This window comes from Tinamus guttatus, unplaced genomic scaffold (assembly GCF_059628265.1).
Source record: "Tinamus guttatus ecotype Peru unplaced genomic scaffold, ASM5962826v1 Tinamus_guttatus_pri_ptg000052l, whole genome shotgun sequence".
Lineage (NCBI taxonomy): Eukaryota > Metazoa > Chordata > Aves > Tinamiformes > Tinamidae > Tinamus > Tinamus guttatus.
The window spans coordinates 5,055,653-5,078,842 of NW_028288586.1; the positions used below are offsets into that span (position 1 = coordinate 5,055,653).

The following is a 23,190-nucleotide window of genomic DNA, read 5'->3' on the forward strand; positions in this document are numbered from 1 at the left end:
TTTACCTAGTGGCCATTCTTACCCAGCAAATACAAAATATTAATAAATAGATGTGGCTTTGGCAGTTGGCAGAAGATGATCCCTTTCACAAGTGTGATCTCACTGTGTAGGGTGTTCCATATGTTCTGGGAAGTGAGGGGAAGGGGAAGAAGCAGTTGTAACCTGCATAGATATTCTTAATTAACAGCTTCTGTAAATTCACATTGGCTTGATGGCACTCCTGTTTTGTGAGTATGTGACATTTAGTGGCACTTTCTGCACTTTGTATTTCAGTGATAGACGTTTGCTGCAACCTGCTCAGGTATGTGACATTCTCAAAGGAGTCATACTGGTCATCTGCTACTTCATGATGCACTATGTTGACTACTCTATGATGTATCATCTGATAAGAGGACAGTCTGTCATAAAGCTCTACATCATCTATAATATGCTTGAGGTAAGAATGTTGGCATCAGTGTCAAGCATGCTTTTTTCAGGGTATCTAAAATATTATGGTGCTAGAGTATTTATATTTAAAATCTAACCCATCTCTCATTCTCACAAATGCACATACATCCCCATTATATTAAATGTAAATGTACTATGTAAATGTATATGTACTAAGTTAATGAAAAAAAAAATTTTGAACATCCTGTTTCATATTGCATATTTTCTGTAGTTCATTAATCAATTCAGATGAAGAAAACTGGGAAGAAAAGATATCTTAAACTGAAGTGTAAGAAAGAGAATTTCTGAGTTGAAAAACTCATTGAGATAAACTATTGATTTGAGGTGGTGAAAAAGTGCTGAGAGAGAACAGAGAAGTAAGATGATCGAAGACATGGAATTTGTGTTCTTTAAATCCTTCAATATGGAATTATACTTTTCCTTATAAACAAGAAAACACAAATTACTGCTTGACTGCTCTCAATCCTGACTGGCAGGTAGAAGCCTGAATTCATAGGTGATAAGTTAGCTAAATGTAAAGAAACAGTACAAAGAAATGTGTGGTTTGAGAGGTAAGATAAAGAAATCCTGGGAATAAAATAATAATAAAATACTTTTAGCTTGTTATTAATGTAATAGATTAGATTAATTCCACTCTTATGATCAGTAATTCATAAAGTAATTAACATTTTTTGGTTGGCTTTTTATATCTATAGTCTTATCTCAGACCTGCAAACAAAAAACATATTAATGGTATAATCTCTTTAAAGGATTCAGTCCTGACTATGTACAGAGGATCTCTGAGTAATATATTAATTGATCTTTGAGCATCCAGTGTACCTTTGCTTGAAGACTACTAAAACTGAGCTACACTTTGTGCATAATCTGAAAATTTGGTCTAACAATGTTTTTTTCCTTATGAGAAATGAGAATGTTGAATAAAGAACTGGCTTCATACTCTAAGTGAAGCAAATGTCATAAAGCCACCTCAATTTTTAATCACACTTTTTTTTTGTATTTTTGTATTTTTCAGCAAAAATATTAAATAATAAAAGCATATAATTTAAATTATATATAATTTAATATATTGGCAAAATGTTGAGTTATTGTGTGGATTGTAGTTCTGCAAGGAACCTTTGCACACCCTCATACACACTCTTCCTTTTATCTATCAGATTGTCACTTGGTAAATAAATTCAAGTGCTCAAAATGGTCATTTCTGTTTATTTCAAGACGATTTCAAGCTACTTCTTTTAATGCCAAGCAAGTATGGCCCTGTTAATGCCAGGGAAATACAGCACTATATGCTGCACGATTTGAAGAGAGCCTGCAGTCTTTGCAGTGAATTGGAGGACAACTCACTGCTTCTGAATGAGGGTGAATTTGATTGTTACATTGAGCAAAACCAGAGGTGTTTCTTAACTGAAGTACTACCCAAGTTTCTTTTCTTAGCTCAGGAGTGGGAAAGAAGTCTCTTGCTACTCAGAGTTATAGTTATTAGATTTACATTAGACTTCAGAGTTGAAAGCTGGAAACACTTCTTAAACGATTCTTAATTTCATTGGTCTGTTATGAAGTCCTACATACCAAACTAGGGGCTTGTTGTTTGTTTGTGAGTGTTGGGGTTTTTTTTTCTTGTTTATTTTTTGTTTTGTTTTGTTTTTTGAGGCCCTCTTGAAAGGATAGGTTACAGCTACAATATTGGCAGCAAGTAGCATGGTGTCTGCTTTCAACAGTTTGAACACTGTCTTGTTGAGAGTTATATATTTGCTACTAATGTGAGCAACATGCTTTTTTTTTTCAAATGTTAAATATGCAAATTCTTAAAATAATAAGCACTACACTTTCACAAATTGTCAAAATAGGATTTTTATTATTATTATTTTTTAGTTAAATAACTGACTGAGGTGTTTACAATGTCGTAATGTTTTCGGCTGTTGATAGGTCCAGAGACTATCGTCCTGGACGGATTTAAAGGAATGCAAAATCTTCAAATTATGTGCTGAATGCTCCAGATAGCCATATTAAAGGGAGCATTCAGCACAATTGGCTTAAATGGCACTTCTCTTTTTTTAGATTCAGACCCACCGGCTCCTGCTCCTTGTGAAGCCCCAGCGTGCGTTATGCTGGTGACAGCACTCGCCTTGGAATTCTGCTGGAGCCTGGAGCCGGCATGTAGGGGTTAGGTAAGTCGTATTTGGAAAAGCAAACAGCAATATTGTGTAATGGGTTTTAATATTTTCTGTCCCGTTGGATGAGAAACGGGATTGTTACAACAAAGAGATCATTTTTACGTATTAAAACCCTCACAATATTGTGGACAAAAGCTTACCAAACTCTCCAACTCTGTGGGTTTTACTGCACCAGCTGTGGTTACTTGGTGGCAAATCACAATGAGCAGGAACCAAAGAACGGAGACTGCCTTAACTGGCAAAATGTGAAAGCCGAAAACTGTGCCATTGTAAATATCACCTGAACTAACTTTTTTGACCTTCAGATTTATGGTAATTAATCAGCTCATGGCTTAGTTCATCTTAATGCTCCGAGTGTGTTTAGAATAGCAGGTTGTAGTACAGATTGAGGCATTCAATAAAATTTTATTCAGTCTTTTCATATCTTAGGAAATCTCAGTGAATTTTGGCTTGTTAAAGCACATGATTTCTCTCTTCAGTATCATTACATTTTAAACTTCTAATTAGCAAAGTCAGGGAACTAAATCTACGTTTACTTATGTTATCCAATGGTCTTGTCTTCTAGATGATATGGTATGGTTCAATTTTTGCAGATACATATTATACTCGGTTCTATATTGCTGCTTGTTTTAATGTGTCTAAAACAACCTTTTTCTTGTAGAAAAGGCAGTAAGAAGAAACATCACTTATTTGTGTTTATTAAGTAGAAATGAACAGTTTGTCATACTTACTTTAGTCTGATTAGTTTTGTAAGCACATGTAGATGGCTCACGCTTGTTGGACGTGTGCTTTGTCATACAGAGTTAATTTTTAGTGTATTGTTTTTTTTCTCCTCATCTTCTGCAGTTTTTATTTAAAATTACCAAACTTGAACATGTAGGCAGAGAGAGAGAGAGAGGAAAAAAAAATGGAGAGAGGTATTTCACACAGCCTTTCCTCTTAATGATCTTCAGATTTACACGAGTAATAGTTGTGCAGTGTTAAGAACTGGTGGAATTCCCTCTGACCTTTCCTGCCGTGTTACAGAATTACCAACTTGGCTTGCTGTCCATGTTTTTCCTGTCTTTAGCATTACCACTGCCTAGGTTTTCTCCTACTTGCTGAATACATTCTTTGGATTACACTTTGGGTGCCTGTAGTTTTCCCAAACTAATTTTTCCTTTTGGCAACAAGAAATGAAAAGAATGTAAAATTTTATCAACTTTTAAGTAGGAGTGTAGTATGTTGGAATATTTAAATGTCTTTTAAAAATGTTTTTAGGAAGTAAAACCAAAAATCTTCTTGTTTAGGTGGCTGATCGTCTGTTTTCTTCATTTGGACAAGATATTTTGGATGCCCTGTATTGGACAGCTACAGAACCTAAGGAGAGAAAAAGAGCTCATATAGGTGTGATTCCTCACTTCTTCATGGCAGTGCTTTATGTCTGTATCCTTTTTTCTTCCAATGAATGGCTAAACTTTCCAGATTAAAAAAATGCAGTAATTGTTTTGTGGCTAAATTTAACTACTTAAATTTTAGTCTTTAAACCTTAAAAAAAAAAAAAAAAAACTTTCTACTATAGTACTAGACAACTTTACTAATACCTAAACTGTAGTAAATAGAAGACAGTATCTGGATGTTTTTAGAAATGTAATTCTGTTTTATACTAAATATTTTTGAGGTCACAGGAAGTGATGAAAACAGCAGGTTTGTTATTTAGTGGAATATTATAACAATTTAGCTTGTAAATGTTTTCTTGAAAGTGTGGTAACTTTAATGCTTGCATGCTTTTTTCTTGTTAGCTTCTATTTTATCTAAAGTAGTTGTAGTAGAATGCAGAATTGCCTAATTTTTGGTGTGAAGACAGAACTGTTCTTTCCATGGTGAGGAGTAGGAAGTATTTGTAGACCTTTTAATAGCTTGGATACTTCCATTCTCTCAGCAAAAAGGGAACTAATTGGCCTCTTATTTGGTGTAAATACAGGTCAGTCTTGTTTTCATCCTTAATTGCTAAAGCAATGATGGTTGCAGGGCTAGATTGGAGCATTTGCAAATGAGAACAAGTTATGAGGTCCTTGAAGGACCATCCTGCAGTGCTCAAGCTTGCCAGCACTTGGCACTGACTGCAGCCAGCCCGAGTTGTGTGACACCAGGTGACCATGGGTCAGTCCACAACCAAGGCAACACGCATTAAACCAGCAGGCAAGGGGAGTTCATTACTCCTAATTATGCATTGGATCAAGCAATAAAACAGTGCAAGTAGTGAAATAGTGCTTTGATATCTCCAGAAAATCTTAGCAGCAGCTTGTTTACTTGCTAGGTGCACAGAACAGTGACTACTTTCTTGTGATAATACAAATGGCAGCTTCCTCGCTGCTCTGATGGCCTATGTTCCAGGGATTGGGCTAACTGTCTGTATGGCTGTTTGCAGCAAACCAGCAAACATGGTAAAATATACCCAGTTTGATCCTGAAGCATTTGGAGTCAGGACTTTGTAAAGAGCCCCTGCCAGAATTCAGTGGTCAGGTTAGCTAAAATTTTGCCTGTAGAGATAATATGGAGTCCTTAAGGAAAAGCAAGTGAGAAATTAATTTGATATTGCCATGATTTGTTCCATTAACGTGCTTACTTGGGCTGTTTCCACATTAATAAGTCATGCTAATAAAATAAAATGAATTGAGAGAGAGAAGTTAATGCTCAGACCTTAATGTCTTCCTCGTATATGTTTGTTCAGGAAGCAGAAGTTTCTTCAAACTCATCCAAACCTGAAGTCAGTCTCATAGACTTAATGGTTGGAGGACATTTTTTGGTTCTGTTTTCTGTGCAAGGAATGTGACCTTTTTGTATTCAGAACCACTTCATGATGGTAATTATAGACAACTGTGAAATTAACAGGTCATCTAACTCATTTAAGGTGGTAGGTGAGAGTAGGTGTGTGAAGACCAAATACAGGCTCCTGAGAAAGGCCCAGGGTTCAGCAGCTAGTATATATGTTTACTGCAGTGAAATGCGTAAGGGGACAAACGCTTAATTTGCAGTGAAGTAACCTAAGGTGAACTGATAAAGAGGCCCATAAAGAAAAACATAGTCTGATAGATGCTGTGATAAATCTAGAATTCCTGTGCCTTCCCCTGTTTTCTGTGAAAACCATACGTTATTCCTTTATCTCCAAAAATTCTTCATTATGTATTGCTATTTCTCCTTTCTGGTGTCACTGAACTCTTTTGGAACAGGAAAACTTAACACAGTGATTACATGCTATAAAGCACTCTGGGTAGGCTATGCATGCTGCAGAGCTGGAAGAAACACAGCATGGATGGATGTTACAGCAGAAGTGCCCTCGTGTTGAGCTAGTTTTATACCATCTACTGAATGAGGTCTCCAATTACGTTGAAGTTGTGCAGACATTTGCTCAAGAATTTAGGTAGTGTCTTGCTGCAAACCTAGGTTGATAGGAAGATAGAGAAACTTTCTTCCTATTAGGAACTTCAAAAACAAAATAGGAAATCTGGGATTTGATGCTGTTTGCCTGATACTATTATGCAGAAAAGTCATTTCCACGTATATTTCCTTAACATAGTTATCTACAGTCCTGCATGCCATTCTTATAATGGTTCAAGCAACAACTCTTAACGTGGCCTTCAACTCCCACAATAAGTCATTGCTTACCATCATGATGTCAAATAATGTAAGTATGGCATGAGTTTAACAGCTCTGAGTACTATTCTACTACATAAATAGATGGAAGAGTTGAAAGACCATTGCTTCCACCTCACTTTGTTCTGTGGGACGGATTGGAATAGCGTATGGAGAAACTGTATATTGTAGTCACTCTATTTTTTTTCAACATTCTTCATCTTAGTGTATCATATTGCATATTTTTGTAGTCTTTACCTGATATTGATATTGTTTTTTATCAATAAGAACTAACTAACTGTTCTTAAAAATTGCAGTTTGTTGAAATAAAAGGAAGTGTTTTCAAGAAGTTTGAGAAGAACAATCTTTTTCAAATGTCGAACAGTGGTATGTATAGTTCTGCTAATCAGAGGAAACTGAAATAAGAAATTGGTTTTTGTTTGTTTTTATAATAATTTTACTTTATGTGAATAAACATTCTGAATTGAATTCTAGAACTTCTCTACTTGTTCAGTAGCAAAAAAAAAAAAAAAAAAAAAAAAAAGGATTCTAATTCTAAGAATACAGGTGAAATAGCTACTTTTTTAAGGCATTAAGACAACTTTTCAGCTCCATGCTCAATTTATTTATTAAATAGTATTTCAAATACGTTACGTTATCTATGCCTATTCAGAGCATAGGCATTCTGAAGAGCTTCGTCTCTTTGTAAAGTTGACTTGTAGGGTGCTATGTTTGTCGTGGCCCCAGAATACATACTGTTGGGCAATTTTGAGGATGCTTCTTGAAATCAAATCCAAAAAAAAAAAGTGTAATGAGGTAAAATGAAATATCTGGCTAGTGAAGAAGAGTATAAAATAAAAAGAATGCCTGATTCCTGAGATGGATTTAAACTGACATATTAGTAAGATAATAGCAGTTCTCTCATCAACGAGACGATGCACTGAGCTCTCCTATTGCACAGATGAATCTCTTTGGTTCGACTGCTAGTAGATAGGCTTGATAATTTCCTCCATAAAAAGGCACCGGTGATAGCATACTAGAAGATACGTTTTATCAATATTCTATTGCTAAGCTCTATTATTGAAGATCCATAATAGTGATATTGGGTCTCTGATTATCGCTCAGTGGAAAAAGTGATGGCATTCATAATGCCAGGTGGATATGGAAGTAGATACAAGAGTGCACAGAACAAGCTATTTCATTCCCTATGAATTGATAACTGTTTTTTCCAAGAACACTTCTTATAATGATCACAAATGGTGGTTTTGGGGTGTTTGTTTTCTCTCTCTTAATAAATAAAACATTTAGACAGGTTTTTTTGGAAAGTGTTTCATATCTTTTGAAATTAAAGTAATATTGATCGGTTCTTGCTAAAGATCTGATGCAGTAAATCTGTTCATTTTTTTGTGGGAATTTTGTATCCTTTCAATGTTTTACTGCTTGCACCAGAAACAGTTGTGCATCTTGTATTGGCATACTATATGTGTTCTGATGCTATTTAAAATTCTTCTTTGTCTTCTAATTCAAATAGAATTTAAGAACTAAAAGAATTCCTTCAAAAAGGAATCCATAAAAAAATGTCCATAAAGAAATAATTGAACAAATTGTAAGATGCAGCTTGGTTACGTAGTTATCTAATAAATGCAAAAATTATTTTTGGTGCTGAAAGTTGACACAGATTTGTGACAGGGTAGTTGTTCGAGACAACAGCTAGAGAATCTGATTTCAACTCTCTGCAGCTCGGGCTTGTCGGCGGCAGCAGAACCGCTTCAGCAGCGGCACCCTGACCCGTGAGCAGACTTGCACGCGCCCCGGCACACTGAGCACTGTCGCCACAGGGAGAGACTTCATATTTAGTTTTTGCTTTAGCAAGAAAAAAAAACCACTAAATCTTGATTGTATAGTCTTTTATTTGAAATAAATACCTGCAAGCTGCGTTTCTGTAGAGTTTCAGGATTTAGTGAATGAGGAGACCGTAATTACAGAGAGAATCTCTTTAATTGTTCTTGAAAGCCCAGCGTGCTGCTGCCTTTTATGCTTTTAAATCAGCCTTATTTTAATTTCACACTGCGCTCCAAAGTATTTTTTAAAAGCACAGTTGTATCTCTTATGATAAAGTACTTAGGTGACACATTACATTATTTCCCTTATTTGACTAATTAGCTAGATTATTCCATGAGTTTAAATCTCGTGTCTTAAAAGCTTTCTTAACACAATTTACAGTGTTTCTGGAACTTCAGTTTGTTCCTTTTCCATATTTAGTAATTTCCTTCAGTTTTGCTTGTTGTTTCCTTTTTTATCTTAATTCTTTTATGTTTTTTTCCTATTTCTGTTATTTCTGCTTTGTTTTATGCCTCCATTTACCATTCAAGTCTTAATTTACTTTCAATCTCTGCAATTCAGACTGTTTTTTAATGCGTCTGTTTAATTTTCTAGTATGTTTTTTTCAGCTTAGGGATAAAGGTTTTGGGGCAGGGGCAGGTTTAAAGGTGCCTCCGGTGCCTCTCTATTTCATTCCTTGTTCTGCCTTTGATCTTTCTTAGCTCACTGGTGCTCCAGTTGCCCATTATAAGTCAACTTCCAATCCCTGATGCAGGATTCCAGTGTGATGTATCAGGGAATGTGGAAAGAAATAACTGAGTATTTTAAAGGCTCTTTTCTATGCAAGTGTGTAGAAGCACCACTTCATAAACTCTGCTCTTATTCTGGATTTCCCTGCCATTCTGGTTATTGCTGGAAAGTACTTTTCTTTAGACTTTGGTTCCTTCATGACTGAGTTGCAGTATGTAGCCAACTGGGATTTGGGCTAGTTAATACCACTTGTCTGCACTGGATTCAGTGCTGCTTTAGGAACAGCTTTTATCCCCCCATCTCTTCTTCTTTTTAAGTCTTTTACTTTTTTTATTATTATTATTATTAGTGATTTTCTGATTGATTGATTGAATGCCACCTAAATTGGGTGTCTCTGTTGCTATCAATCTCTCTCATATTACGTTTCTCTTATTTTCTTGGAGCATTTATAGTAGGTCTGAATGGATTATTAGTATGGGCACAGATTTCTATTCCACTGAAATGGAAGGAGGGATGATGGAAGCAGAATGAAAATATTTAAAATCTGGTCTGGATATAATGCCCAATCCTTCCGCTTTGGACTTTACTTCATGGAAGGAATGGCAAAAACTTATTACTTGCCGCTTTTCCTATTGCGTTTATAGTCATATGCACCTTACTGGCTTTGAAATGAATGTGTACTGAGTGTAATTATACAACAGCCCTAATAGGTTCATATGACTTTGCTGATGGAAAAGGTGTTATAATACAGACTGTAACTCACTCTCTGGTACAGTGAACCTGTGCAAATTATGTGAAATGAGACAGGTATGGTGTTTCCAAAATCTAATCAAATGATCTATGGGAAACATCTTCAATCTAAGATTTATTAAGGGATACAGAATAAGCATGCATATATATCCATGTATGCAAATAAATGAGTGCTTGGAGTAACAGCTTTTTTTTCTTTTTGCTAGATATAAAAGAGAGGTTCACCAATTATGTGCTGCTGCTAATTGTATGTCTAAGAAATATGGAACAGTTCTCATGGAATCCGGGTAAGTAAACCAGTATAAAAACAAAATTAATGACAGCAATTCCATAGGTAACTTGAGGCAACTATATTTCTTGATTATTGTGGCAGTCTGAAAGACAGAGCCTAAAGATAGCTCTGAAATGAGGATTCTTGATTTCTCAGATATTTTGGCTTCTGATTTTTAAAGCTTAATTTTCTCTGACAATTCCTCCCACCCCTCCATTTCCTGAAAGTGCGCTGAGGATGAAGGGTTCCCTAGGCAAATTTATTTTGTGAGGCTATTTGAGATGGAAATGTGCAAGATTCTGTAAAACCGTGTTTGTAATTTAGTAATTTATTGGGTTTTAATACTGTATCAACTAAATATTGAGTCAATATTATATTTTACTTTAACAGAGAGTATTAAAACTTTAGTTTTAAAAGGTTGAGTCCATATCTGTGTGATGTATTTTGATTGAATGTTACCAGTTAACCTAAATCTTATGTGAAGCATCCAAGAGGCTAAAACTGATGGTGCTTTGTCTATTCCTCCTATCTCACATGCATAAAGATTGTCTTTCTAGTCAAAGCAAAGTTTTACATTTTAGAAGGTGTAGAATCTGGCCCTAGCTGTGGCGTAATTACGCAGTGCTGATCTTTCTAGAGCAACTAATGGGGTAGAGAGAGTTTGCCCAGGAACTGCTGAGTGGTGCTGTAAAGTTGCACATGTTGCCTCAGACTCTGAGGGGTTTCATCTGCTGAGCACAGGTACTGCAACTGGCATTTTGAGTATTGGTGTCAAATTAAATGGTCTAACTTGTTTTTCTCAATCTTCAGATCATCTTTGGGTGTTATTCCCAGATGTTTGCATGGTGGTTGCTTCAGAAATTGCAGTGGACATTGTGAAACATGCCTTTATAACAAAATTCAATGACATCACGGCAGATGTAGGTATCCTGCTTTTTGAAGGCTGAATGCTATTTTATTTCGCTAATGTTTTTTAAAAGTTAAGATTGAACCCGGGCAGAAAATATAACTGTTTTGTTACTATCTTTTATAGGATTGTTTTGTGTGGAAAGGCTAGTTGGTAATTTCCTGATACCAGTATTCTTGTAAAGATGTCCTTAATGTGCAGCAAAGCCCTTTGCTTCTAAGCTAGTATATCCAGATCCATAAATTAGTTTAAATGGGCATGTAACAATTCACCTAATAGTCACAGTTCCTATAACTAGCAGATTATTTTGTGAAGCAGTTGCTAGTTAGATTTATAGGATTCTACTTTTTTGTATTTGCAGAGCTTGTACCTTTTTTTCTAAACAAAAGCAATCATGGGTTAAAATACAGGCTTTTTTTTTTTTTTTTTTTTATTGTGAGGTTGCTGAATTTTGCCTGTAGGTGAGAGGTGGAATGTGGAGAAAGGAAAATATTCTTTCTCCTCTGTCCTTGCAGCAGTAACACAAAGTAGGTTAGCTGTTTGTTTCCTGTTCGTACAATTTCTTAGGACATCCTCCTTTTAAGGTAGTAGATGAGGTGACTTACTGTGGAGTAACGTGTCATGATAGGTTGGCCATTTGTCATGAATGTTGATGTGTGAATTCAAATGAATTTGGCCAATTTGTGAAGAGTTGAATTAGTGTATTTTTCACTGTTAAAACCACTCTTCAGTAAATGAGGTCAGAACTTGGAAGTGCTATCATTTTCAGCACCTCTCAAGGAACTATATTATGTGGTGTAGAAACAAGTTTAATACATGTACTTAATAAGCTCCCTTATGCCAGAGGCATTTATGCATGCCCTACTTTCATATAGAAAGTGCAGAAAAGAGAAGTAATGAAGTCATGCTGGCCAAAAATATAGCATGCCTCAGTGTGCTGAAACAGCTTGGGGGGGGTGGCGGCAGTTGTTTGCAAGGTTTATTTAACAAACCTTCTATTTTATAGTATGAAATATTAAAGTTTTATAGCTGTTACACTTGATTTTTGCAGAAGTTTTGAGCACCTGTAGTACAAGCTGCCCTGCCAGTTATTCCTATAATAGGTACTTTGTTGTCTTAATGTGCAAAGCTATTAACTAAAAAATAAGAAAAACTGCTTTCATCTCCCTGTTGTAGTGCCTTTTTTATGGGGTCCCTTGGTTAGTAACTTTCTTGATTTGTTTAATTTGATTCCAAGTCTTTATGTAGCTTAAGACAAATGAATTGCATTACAAGGTGAACATTACTTCTCTCATTTTGTAGTGTTACTGATTCTGCCTAAATTGGTAAGAAATACTTCATGAAGTTTCATTCGGATCCTAAGACCTTGCAGTGGTGTTTATAAATGTGTCTGTTTGTATGTATATTCTAAAAATTACCCAAGTGATTTTATCATAGAAATATAGATTCATCTATGAGGGAAGCATGCAGTTACATCTCCTGAAAACTAGGTACTTTGATTATTGCATAAACACTTAAAATACTCCTACTACACAAATAGGCCATTAATAAAAGTCTGTTGCTTCTGTATAGTGTGATAACAAAAATTAATCACACATCTGATGCACTGGATTTTTTCCAGGTCTACAGTGAGTACAGAGCCAGTCTTGCGTTTGACCTTGTTAGCAGTCGACAGAAAAACGTAAGCCTGAAAATAAAGGCATCTGTTATTAACCAGCATAATTGTTATGGGAAAATGCCTTTTTTCTCCTATTCTCATTTTTGTCTTGTTCAGGTCATTTGCAATAGGCTTTGCTTGAATTATTTTTGACAGAAGACTTCTAAATACACTCACAGTCGGGTTGAGTAATCTTTTTTTTTTTTTTTTTTTTTTTTGAAATGGGTGGAAATTAAGTAGGCTCAAGAAGACTTTCTTGAGAAAACTTTAAACAACCTTTTTTCCATTTTATTTTTAACTCATTATATCAAAACACGGTGATAATTAGGAGCTTATACTATTTCTTCACACATAGCCTGTGCGGATGTTTAAGATAAAATACTATGCCTCTATTCCTATAGTATGGGCATTTACAGAACACAGTATTTGTTTGGAATTTTCTTAGTTCTTATTGTACTTGCATTTAGAAGACTAAAATATACCTTTTCTGAATGAGAATCTTGCATTGCCCTAACTTTTAATGAACTTTTTATTTATAACTTCTGTAGCTTCCTTGGGAACGTACAATAGCTATTTCTAGGAATTCAGCACCTTGTATCTTATAAAAAGGTTGACACCTTCAATTACTATACAAATTAAGTAATTTGTTTTAAAAAAAAAAAAAAACAGTTGGATAGTTCTGAAAATATAATACCTTTTCTAATGGTAATGAGGAAAAGGAGCATTTACAATGCTACCTAATTCCAGCATGATGTCCTGCATGAAAGCTGTTGTGCAAAGCAGCTGTGTTTTGAGTGCAAGTGTAAACATACTTTTAAAATGATTTGTAAGACAGTTATCTTGAGGCTAATTATAGATACTTATAGAATGATTTTTAAAATCCCTACTGTGATGGATAATTGCATTTTTATCCCTGTTGTGGGTTTTTCTGTTTAGTGTCTGAGGATCAAAGAATTAATACAAAAACATTTTTAAATAAGCTAGTTATAAGGTATAGATGAAATAGTGTGTTTGGAAACAGTGTCCTAATTGCTCTTGATTTAGAGATTGTATTATACTCTAATTGCTCATGGTTTAGAGCACTGTAGCTAATCTTACCAGTCATAATTATATTATTTGCCTGTGTGAAAGTACAGTTATCTGCATTTACATTTTAAAGTTGAATGGGCATACTTCATGCTGTAGTGTTTATTAGCAGAGATTGATATTTATCTAGAGGCTGTGCCAAGCTAAAATAAGCTCCCTCCTTTGTATTAGTAGTTCACTATTCTTCCTCTCTTTTCCCCCATTTTTAGGCATATACAGATTATAGTGATTCGGTTTCCAGAAGAATGGGTTTTATTCCTCTTCCGCTGGCTGTTTTAGTAAGTCATCATCTTTCCTACTGCCATTTTCTGACAATATCTCATTTTGTTGAGAACACATGCTTTTGAGATAGCTAGTTCACTTTGTAAAGATGAAATAATTACTTTTTAAATAGCTGAAGGAATGCTACAAGGTTGAGCATGACTTCAATATAATCTACATCACATGCTGATTGTGATGTTATGAATGTATTACTGTTTATCAGCCTGACATTAAAGGCTGAATGTAGATTAATATTACAGATTTCATAAGCAGTTGAATTGCTGCAGTGAAATTGCACTACATCTGTGCTTATTAAACATTTATTCCTTTTGGCAAGTATCCTGTTCATTCACTCAGAATAGTCAAAGCAGCTGGCTGCCAGGAGCTTAGCAGTAGTGCGCGGATTTCCTAGGTCCCTGCAATGTTATGTTCAATGGCTCAGCTCCCCTTTGTAAGGGGAAGCTCAGCTTCTGCGCCAAGGTAGCATAAATGATTTTGAAATACTGTCTGAATCACTTCATTACTAGAATGGGGTCCATGTGCTGTCTGTTCTGAAATAAGTATCACAGAGTGTTTTCTGTAACTCATTGCTGTGATTTTTCTCTGTACACACATGTAGACAAGCAGTAGGTTGTCTTGATATTGGGAATGTGCCTGGAATATAACTGTAATAAACCTGAGATTTTTTTAGGATGTGCTGCTGCAGGTTTGGATTTATGTACTAACTCTACAAAACAGTGTTATACTCAGATTACTTTAAAATGTGTTTCACACTTCACTGTTTTGTTTTTGTTTGTTTTTTAGGGGGGAGGGGGTAGTGTTATATAAAAGTCAAAATGCTGAAGTAAACATTAAATAGAGCAGTTTTGACAAAGTCACAACTGATCTGCAAAGTCAATTAGTAGAAAATGCTAGTATAATATCTATTCAAATCAAAATCTTGAATGACCAAGGGAAACAGAGTTACAGTTAGTGTTTCTAATTTTGTCTTGAGCTTACCCCCTGTGAGAAGTTGCTTATAATATTCTATTAATAAATAATTGCAATGGTTTAACTTTTGTCTTTAAAACAGCTTATCCGAGTTGTAACAAGCTCAATAAAAGTTCAAGGAGTCTTAGCTTATGCTTGTGTTGTGCTGTTCTATTGTGGGTAAGTACTTACAATTATTTGATCAGATATGTGTGAACTTTTGTTGATAAGGCTAGGGAGAAAAAAGTATTGTGGCCAAGAAAAGGCCAAAATACCCACATTTTAAGATAGTGGGCAAGAATGTATGGTGCCATCCTGGTATACATCTGAATTGAAATGAAGCTTTTTATATGTGGGTTTTTAATATAGAAGATGTAGTGAGCAGAAATTTCTGCAGGCTCACGGGAAGGGACAAGTCTGTTTTGCAGTACCTTCTCAGAATAGGATTGCTCCATATTTTTTGTGACTAGATAACTCATGCCAACTCTCTCCTTCCTTTGCTATTACCATGATTTAAAGGAAAGGCAGAAGTGGCCTGTTCAACTTCCTATCTCTTCAAATCAATATAGGATCATGTTCTAAACACCTACCTTTATAAGGGACAGAGGCGGGAAAAACAAACTGCTTAAACTTCTTAGAAATGGAGGAAGGCTCCTTTCAACTCTAGGACAAAATCTATCCTCATAATCTAATAAGATTGTAGAGACCTGTGGCTTTAAACTTGTATGAAATGGTATCTTCTTTGTGGTTGCTTGGATACCAAAATCATTTTTTTTTCTTTTGAGCACTGGAAGTGGTCTGTGTTGTTTGTTATTCCATTTCTCTAATGCCTTATTTCTGAAAGGGAGTGTGTTGCATAAAATTCCCTTAGAAATGCTGGATACTTCATTTTTCAGTCTGACATCTTCTGACTGCATTAATGCACTTGCTGCTGAAGTTGCTTGGGTCACTTTGTGATTAAACAGTTACACCCACGCCATGGATTTTAATCTGCAGATGCTCATTTATCTTCAAGTCATCTTTTTAGTCTATTATAGTGATGCCTAAAATACTTTCAGGGAGTGGAGAATGGATTTAGATGGATTTAGACTCTGCATTTAGGTTTTTGTTTTTTCTTTTTTGGCTATACAGGTTGATATGTAGAGAATATTTGTGTGTAGAGAATATTTATCCCACAGAGGATAAGTAGCTGTTCAAGTGTTATTCAGTAGTGAACTTTCCATACTTATTAATACTTAATTCGGAGTAGACAGTGGTCTGCTACAGGCATAGCATATAAAATAACATTAATCGAACTTACATTTTACAAAACCCATTTGATCTGTAAATCTGAAAGTGCTGGGTGGTAGATGCATCTTCATGTCCTTCAGATGAGAAGATGCTTCAAAGGATCTTGAGTGGGTTGCAGAACTTCCTGCTGCAAGCTGTTGACAAGGGTCAAGTGGCTATGCTGTGATGGCAATGCAGTGTTGCCTCTGAGGATTCGCTCAATTTATGAACAGTCTTTTTTAATATGAAGGACTTAACATAGCCTGCAACTTTAAGTTAGGTGTTTGAGTTCTTGTGATTTAAGTCCACTAGTGATCCTTGGCTGGGCATCACTGAAAACTACAGTTTCAATCCAAGCACATTTAATGGTAGACTTGCTCCTTCCCAGTCTGTTTCTAGTTCTGTGTTAAAATATTTGCTATACTAAATAGCTGCTGGACTGTCGTTTTAGTCATTTTTGTTGTACAATGATAAACAGTATAAAACTTGACATTTTCATTTAAATGCCTTCTGGGATAAAAGGGCTTTTTTTCTTTATGTATTCAGTCTGAAAGAAATAGTTGAGAAAAGGAAGGTAGATTTTTTTATCTTGCTATGAAATTTATTAGATAATCCTTCCAAAACAGAAGTAACCATGTGCAATTATTTTTATTACGGGTACTTGGTATTGCAGATATATAAATAAATCCTTTTTTTTGCAGGTTAATATCTCTAAAAGTCCTTAATAGTATCGTTTTGCTGGGAAAGTCATGTCAGTATGTAAAAGAGGCAAAAATGGAGGAGAAATTGTTCAATCCTGTCCTGACTGCCACTCCAGGGAAGCCAGCCAGTAAACCACAAAGCAAATTTAAATCTACCCAAGGTAAACTTTAACTGTTTGATTTTGTTTTCAAATCTAATGAAACACATTGCTTCCAGATTAGACTTAATATCAAAAAAGGTGTGTGACGTGTTTATGACAGTAGGCCCCTTGCTGAACCCTGATTGTACAATATAACAGCAGTGAGCACAAGTCTCTAAGCACAATGGAGCATAATAGATGTCTCTCCTTTTGCATGTAGACTTTCTTCTCTGTAAGAGCCCATCCTGATACATGGAGGGGATGGAAACAGTACAGTAGCATGTTTTGTTTGAAAATATCACCACGTAAATAAATAAAAATTTAGGTATCACCACCTAGCAGATTGAGGAAGTGTTCCATGCATTTTTTTTCCTATGGAAATGAATGTAAAATATGTTAATAGGTATAATTTAAAACACTAACGAATGGAAGGAAAGAAAAGCGTTGCTAAATCCGACTATGAATTTCAGATGATTTCTGAGAACATCCTTCTAGTTTCAAGTCTGTCGTGTGCTTTTCTTGTTTGGCTCCTCAGTGTTAGTTGTGAAAGTGCTGTTGCACTGTGTGTTAATAATGTAATGAGGCATTATATTATATTCCTGGGACACATTGGAGAAGGAAAACAAACCTTCCTTGTTGCAATCAACTGAGTTGGGTTGTATATCTTCCGTGTGAAGATCTCTGTGAGAGAGCCCTGGAGAACATAACAGTAAGGCTTTTATTGTGTTCGCTCTGTCGCATGCCAAAGACCTGAACAGCTTGAAATTTTAGGTGCTTATTAGTTGTCACAGTGTCTCGCTAGCAGTACTGGAGTTAAGAATCTGTTAGTGTTTCTGTCGTAAATGTCTATATCTGAATTAAGTCAAATTATATCAGGCCGAAACTTGTTGCATACTTCTTTGAAAGTTTAAATTATATAATTGCTTTAATTTCATGAAAGAATCTAATATGTGTTGGTTTAATTGTAGTTTGCATTTCAGTAGAGGACTCTGATAATGATAATGTTTAATTAAACATGTTAATATTACACTTATATATGGGACTTTTAAGCCATACTTAGACTGATGCTTGAAAAGCCTACTGCTCACAGAAGATAAATCCTGCAAACTCTTTTTAGCTGAAGCAGCAGCAAGCTTACTAGGCCAGTCAGCAGAGATTTTTATTCCCTCAAATGGAAAAAAATTTAATTAGAAAGCAGCAATCAATAACTTGCTAACTTTATTTCAGCTATTCTGAACTTTTGTGAGTATTAAAAATTGAGCTTTCATCAGTTTCCCTAGTAATATATACCTTTTAATAGGTCTTTATTTACTAGAAACCTCAATTATGTGAAAGAATGATGTCAGCTTCCCCAGCTTCTGCATTTATGTTTCTGCTGGGTCCTGCAGCACAGATTAATCCCTGTGCCCCACTTTAGCAGGTTTGTGCAGTGCAAGCTCTGCATGACTCTTGCTACAGTGAACACAAGGGAATTAATCTGTAGTCCACTTCTCAGGAGTTTACCACATGAGTTAGTTTATTTTCTTGAATTTCTACCTTTTCCACAGAAAATTTAAAATTTCAAAGGATAAAGTTTCATACTTCTGGAAGAATGGGAATTTTAGTCACTGGGAATCATTTGTAGCTGACCAGTGATTTCTCAGGAAGTTGCTCAGATAGAAAATTCTCTGCAATGAAGCTTTACAGTTTGCACTATTTGTCTCCTTAATGCAGGCATCATGCCTTTGACTTGTGTAAGTGTTAAGAATAATCTATTTGCCTAAAAGGAGTAGCTGGTATATTATGAAGTGATGCTCTGAAGAAGAAAGTTTCTTTATAGTAGTGTATTTTATATAGTGCTGTGTATCTCTAAAAATAGCTGCTCCCGTTGCTGCTATTCCTGTCAAGTAGGTTTTTTTCTTGTTGAACGTACTGCAGACAAACCCATTAGTGAGATTTTTTCAGGGGTTCCTTTAGAAACAGTATTTCAGATTTTAAGAGAAGCAAGCCAGTAATAAAATGCAATCTCCTCACTTTCCTGTGCATTTTAAGTATTTTAAAGCTTTTTACTGAAACATAAAAACAATACATGGATTTTACATGTATACCTTAAGTTAACAGAGGCAGGAATCTTGCAATAAAAATAGACGTATTCTTTGAATTGCTTTATAATTCAGTGTTTTAACTGTAGCACATTTCTTAGCTGTCTGTGGAGCACCTGGGTTTATTCTACATATACAGAAGATCAGACACACTTAGTTCCTTTTAGAGAAACTCCTTTTATATGTTCTGGATGAAAATGACTTTCACATAAAGGCTATAGAAAATCTTTCCACATAAACTTCCACCCCCACCATCCACCCAAAAAGAAGTACATAAGCCAGAAGAAGGTAGAATGCACCTTCTGCCTGCTTGTTTTACTGTGTCCTTTCATATATCTTAGGCTCTTGCTCCTTCTCTGAACTTCTGTATAACTCATTTTTATCCTTCTACCAGTTTAGACAAGTAGAGTGGTTAACCCAGAAATCTGCCTTGTGGTTAAAAATTGACTAGTGATTTGGAAGTTGTTAGAGTGACCTGGCTACCACAAAGGATCCTTCTCTTGCCTCTGTTGCTTTCTTGCATTTCACTTTCAGGACAACTTGGGATGAATATGGATGTTCCATCAGTTTAAATTGGGTGATGCATCATTTTGCCTGTGTCATTTTATGGTCATCTTTATAATTATCTGTCTCCTTTCCCAACAGGAATCTCCACAGATGAGAATGGATCTACATCAGTTACCAATCAGCCTGTCCATCAGAAGGAGAATTTGCCATCTCTACTTGTAACGAGCAATTCAGATCAATTTCTGACAACTCCTGACGGAGAAGAAAAAGATATAAGCCAAGACAGTTCAGAAGTAAAACACAGGTCTTCAAAGAAAGATTTGTTGGAGATAGACAGGTTTACTATCTGTGGAAACAGGATTGACTAATTTTTTTTTTTTAATCAATGTGCTAAGGATACTGAGCTGTTGGGACAGCACATGCTACCAGAATGGACAGTTGCCAAAAAAGGCACATAAATATTTATTTAAAAACTTAAATTATTAATGGCAGAAAAATATTAATTTCTTTCTACAAGTAACTTGACTTCGTGTCAGGTCAATAAGCAGTCTCTAACTTTCCTCGGAAAAGGTGGTGGATCGTGAGTCTCTAGCCAGGTGGCAGAGCTGCAGTATCACCTTTCTGGAAAAGAGACTGGGAAAAAATAGTCCCATTTTGCGTTATGAGACCATGCTTCCAGAACATACTACTTTTCATGAAGGTTCCTCCACTGTAAGGATATTCCTGGAAATGTATGACAACTTTACAGGAAGCTTGCCTTCCCAGTTACGTTGTTTTATTAAATATCTTCAGACAGAGTTCAAAACTTGTAGTTATCAATGAATACATTAAAAAAAAAAGCACTCGTTCATTAAGCAGTAAGTCAAGACAGTTATTCTTGTCATCAGAAAAGTCTTTTCAAGATGTATCTGAACTGCTGAGAATAAAATTGTCTTTAAATGAAAGATATACTGCATAGTATTTTATCTAAATACTAAACATCAAGGGAAAAGATCATAAATACAAAATATAGTGAAGGTTCTGCTTAACTGTGCAAATATGAAGCATAATCATTTCCTGTGTTCAGTTATGTCCTGCCAAGTACACTATTTCTAAAATTAATTTTTAAAGCTGGAGACTTCTTGTTGCTCTGGAAAAAAAATAATAAAAGGGCACTTTTATATACTAAGGGAAGGCAGTATTAATTGCAGCAAGCAAAAGTAGTGTTGCATCGGAACTGTATGGCATTAATGCAACAGAAATGATTCATTACACTTCTGGATTTAACTCTTTAAGAATGACATCTCTATTAACTTGCCTGAGAATGTATATGATAGCTCAAATGGACAATTACATTGGAATCATCCATTTTAATAGGTGAGTTTTAGTGAAACTTAAGTACATGGACTAGACTTATAAAGTGCATTTAAAGCATTACATTGCATCATAAGCTCTCCTCACACAATAAATAATGGGAGAATTCATGAAAGATGTTCTGGAAACCTTAAACCAAAACTGAAATAAACTTCAGCTCAAAACTCCAGGCTGGAGATTGGCATCAGAAGATACTCTATAGGTAATGATAAATTCTGCATATACTATTAAAACACAGCGCCAGCATCTTCAGATGCCTTTCAGATATTGAAGTATGCATCAGTTTCACTTTCCAAGGAAAACTTATTTTTCAGGTGCTTCAGTGCAGAATGAATGATGGCAAAAGTTACTTTTCATTAATTTCATAATCTATCAGAGTGGGAAGGCAGAGGTTTAGTTTATGAATATAAAAATGTGAAAGTTCAGTGTAATCCCTGAAATTTGCAGGACTAGGTTAATATAGCAAATGGGGATAAATGTATGTGAGCAGATTTAGTAATGAGATTGCTTTGCCATACAAGTTAACAGGGGCTGCTTTGGTGGGACTTTCTTGCTGCAATCTTTCAGCCTTTCCTCTCCCATAAAGAGATATTGGTGTAATGGCCAAAATCCATGGATGTACTGCTGGGATGAAAGTAGAAGGAATAGGACTTGCACTGGGGAAAAATCATGAAATTCGTTAATTTTTGATGTATTTTATACTAATTGGAGAAGTCCACACATTGAAATTCAAATTATCTGTCGATTTGCTGTATCTTATTTTTGAATTATTTAGCAGTTGCTAAAGGAAGCTTGAAATTGCTTTCTTTTTTTTTTTCTGTTGAATGACAGTCTGTATCAATTTTATAAGTGCATCTGTGTGAAACTTAATAAATCAATTTTGTAATATTTGTTTAAAAAAAAAAGTAGAAGTGGAGTGTTGGCATTTCTTTGTTCGTAGTTGGCCAATATGCAATGTATTTATTCTATAAAGTTATAGTTTCCATATGCTAAGGCACTTGCAAGTGGGACAAGAAGGTGCATTAGAACTGGATTTGTTTCTGGTTTTTATGGCAATTGGCTATTGCCAAAAAAACGAAAAACTGTTGATGCTAACTTACTAATGATTTATTGGTTAAAGGCAAAAACCAATGCGAATGAAATTTGTTGGGATAGCCTAATGTGTGTAATTGGTTCCTGCAGTTACTCTTTGACAGCAAAGCCCCATGTGGCTCTCGAGTGCATGAGCCAAAGCTCTATCCAGCACGGTGCTGCAGTAGTTAGGGTGGTTAGCCGTGGCGCTTCGTGTCCTAGCTCATGTGCTGCTTTTATTGGTTTTGTTGTGCTAACTAGATGCGAAATAGTCTGCCTGTGCTTTGGGGCATGGCTGTTGGCTATGTGGGCATAACCTTATTTTTGTTCACTCATAGATAAAATAATTTCAGGTTGTGTTTGAGGCATGGCCTTGCATACAACAAGATCCCTTAAGCTTTTTGGAAGTTTGGTAAAGGCTCTAGTGGGCTTGGAAATTCACCATTTTTCACTTGCTCCAAGCTCTTAAATTGTCCTCATGTTGTCGCTCATGACTTGATAGGGACTCCTTGGACATGCAGCTCTGCATTGCTAATGAAAGGTCACAGCTCTAGCCCTGGGCCGGCCTCCGGGAACTCCAGAGGTGTTTTTTGGACAAAAAAGCCAGGTAGCCAGACCAAACTTACAGTCTGTAGACAGGTCTTGCTTTTTGTAGATTTTCTTGAAGGTTTTGGTCTCCACAGTGAGATAACTATGGAGAATATCAGAGGTTAAATAGTGAATAAATGTCTTCAATTTATAAATCTCTTCAGAAATAAAATCTGGACAATCCTGATGGAAGCAAATGATATTCCAGCGAAATCACAGTTCCCACATTAATTCTAAAAGTACATACTGAATTCAGTATATATTCCTAATGAGGTGGATTATGAGAGCATTAGCAACAAGCATGTTTTTCATAGGATTATTAATTGTTCTTTGAAAGGTTTTGAAGCCTTTCAGGTGTTCATTAGCAAAGCAGAATTTCCCCTTAAGCAAAGTAGTTTCTCAATCACAAGGACACTGGTGGATGGATCACAATTTAGAGTTTGGAGCTTTTTAACTTTATTGTTATGAGAAATTTTAAATGCTTATTTAGGAGCCTGTTTTTATAAGTCAACATCTTAAGGTCAGTGGTTGTAAAAACTGTGTTCAAATGCTGATCTGTAGGGGTCCAATTCTGAGTCTTTTTGGTGGTAATAGTCAAGAGAACAATTGACACTTCTTACCTGTGGCACAAGAGTTAAACTGTGAAACAGATGAAACATTGCAATTTTTTTTTTGTCTTGCAAACTAGACCACTACTCTGTGAGGAAATTGAGAGTTATCACCTATCTTATCCTTGTGTAACCCAGGCTTTGGAAGTGTTCTTCACAGCTATTGA

General features: G+C 35.6%; 1 protein-coding gene across 2 annotated transcripts in view; it reads left to right on the plus strand.

Annotated features, from left to right (window-relative positions):
- TAPT1 (transmembrane anterior posterior transformation 1) overlaps window positions 1-21,658 on the plus strand; it is a 48,070-nt gene extending 26,412 nt beyond the window's left edge. For both annotated transcript variants that reach the window (XM_088539972.1, XM_088539973.1), the window contains 11 exons: window positions 274-436; window positions 3,908-4,043; window positions 6,188-6,285; window positions 6,551-6,620; window positions 9,761-9,841; window positions 10,636-10,745; window positions 12,354-12,413; window positions 13,685-13,753; window positions 14,809-14,885; window positions 16,676-16,836; window positions 19,542-21,658. In XM_088539972.1, the coding sequence (XP_088396098.1) occupies window positions 274-436; window positions 3,908-4,043; window positions 6,188-6,285; window positions 6,551-6,620; window positions 9,761-9,841; window positions 10,636-10,745; window positions 12,354-12,413; window positions 13,685-13,753; window positions 14,809-14,885; window positions 16,676-16,836; window positions 19,542-19,771 (1,255 nt within the window). In that variant the 3' untranslated portion in view covers window positions 19,772-21,658. The remainder of the gene's footprint in view (window positions 1-273; window positions 437-3,907; window positions 4,044-6,187; window positions 6,286-6,550; window positions 6,621-9,760; window positions 9,842-10,635; window positions 10,746-12,353; window positions 12,414-13,684; window positions 13,754-14,808; window positions 14,886-16,675; window positions 16,837-19,541) is intronic.
- Window positions 21,659-23,190: the final 1,532 nt, after the last annotated feature.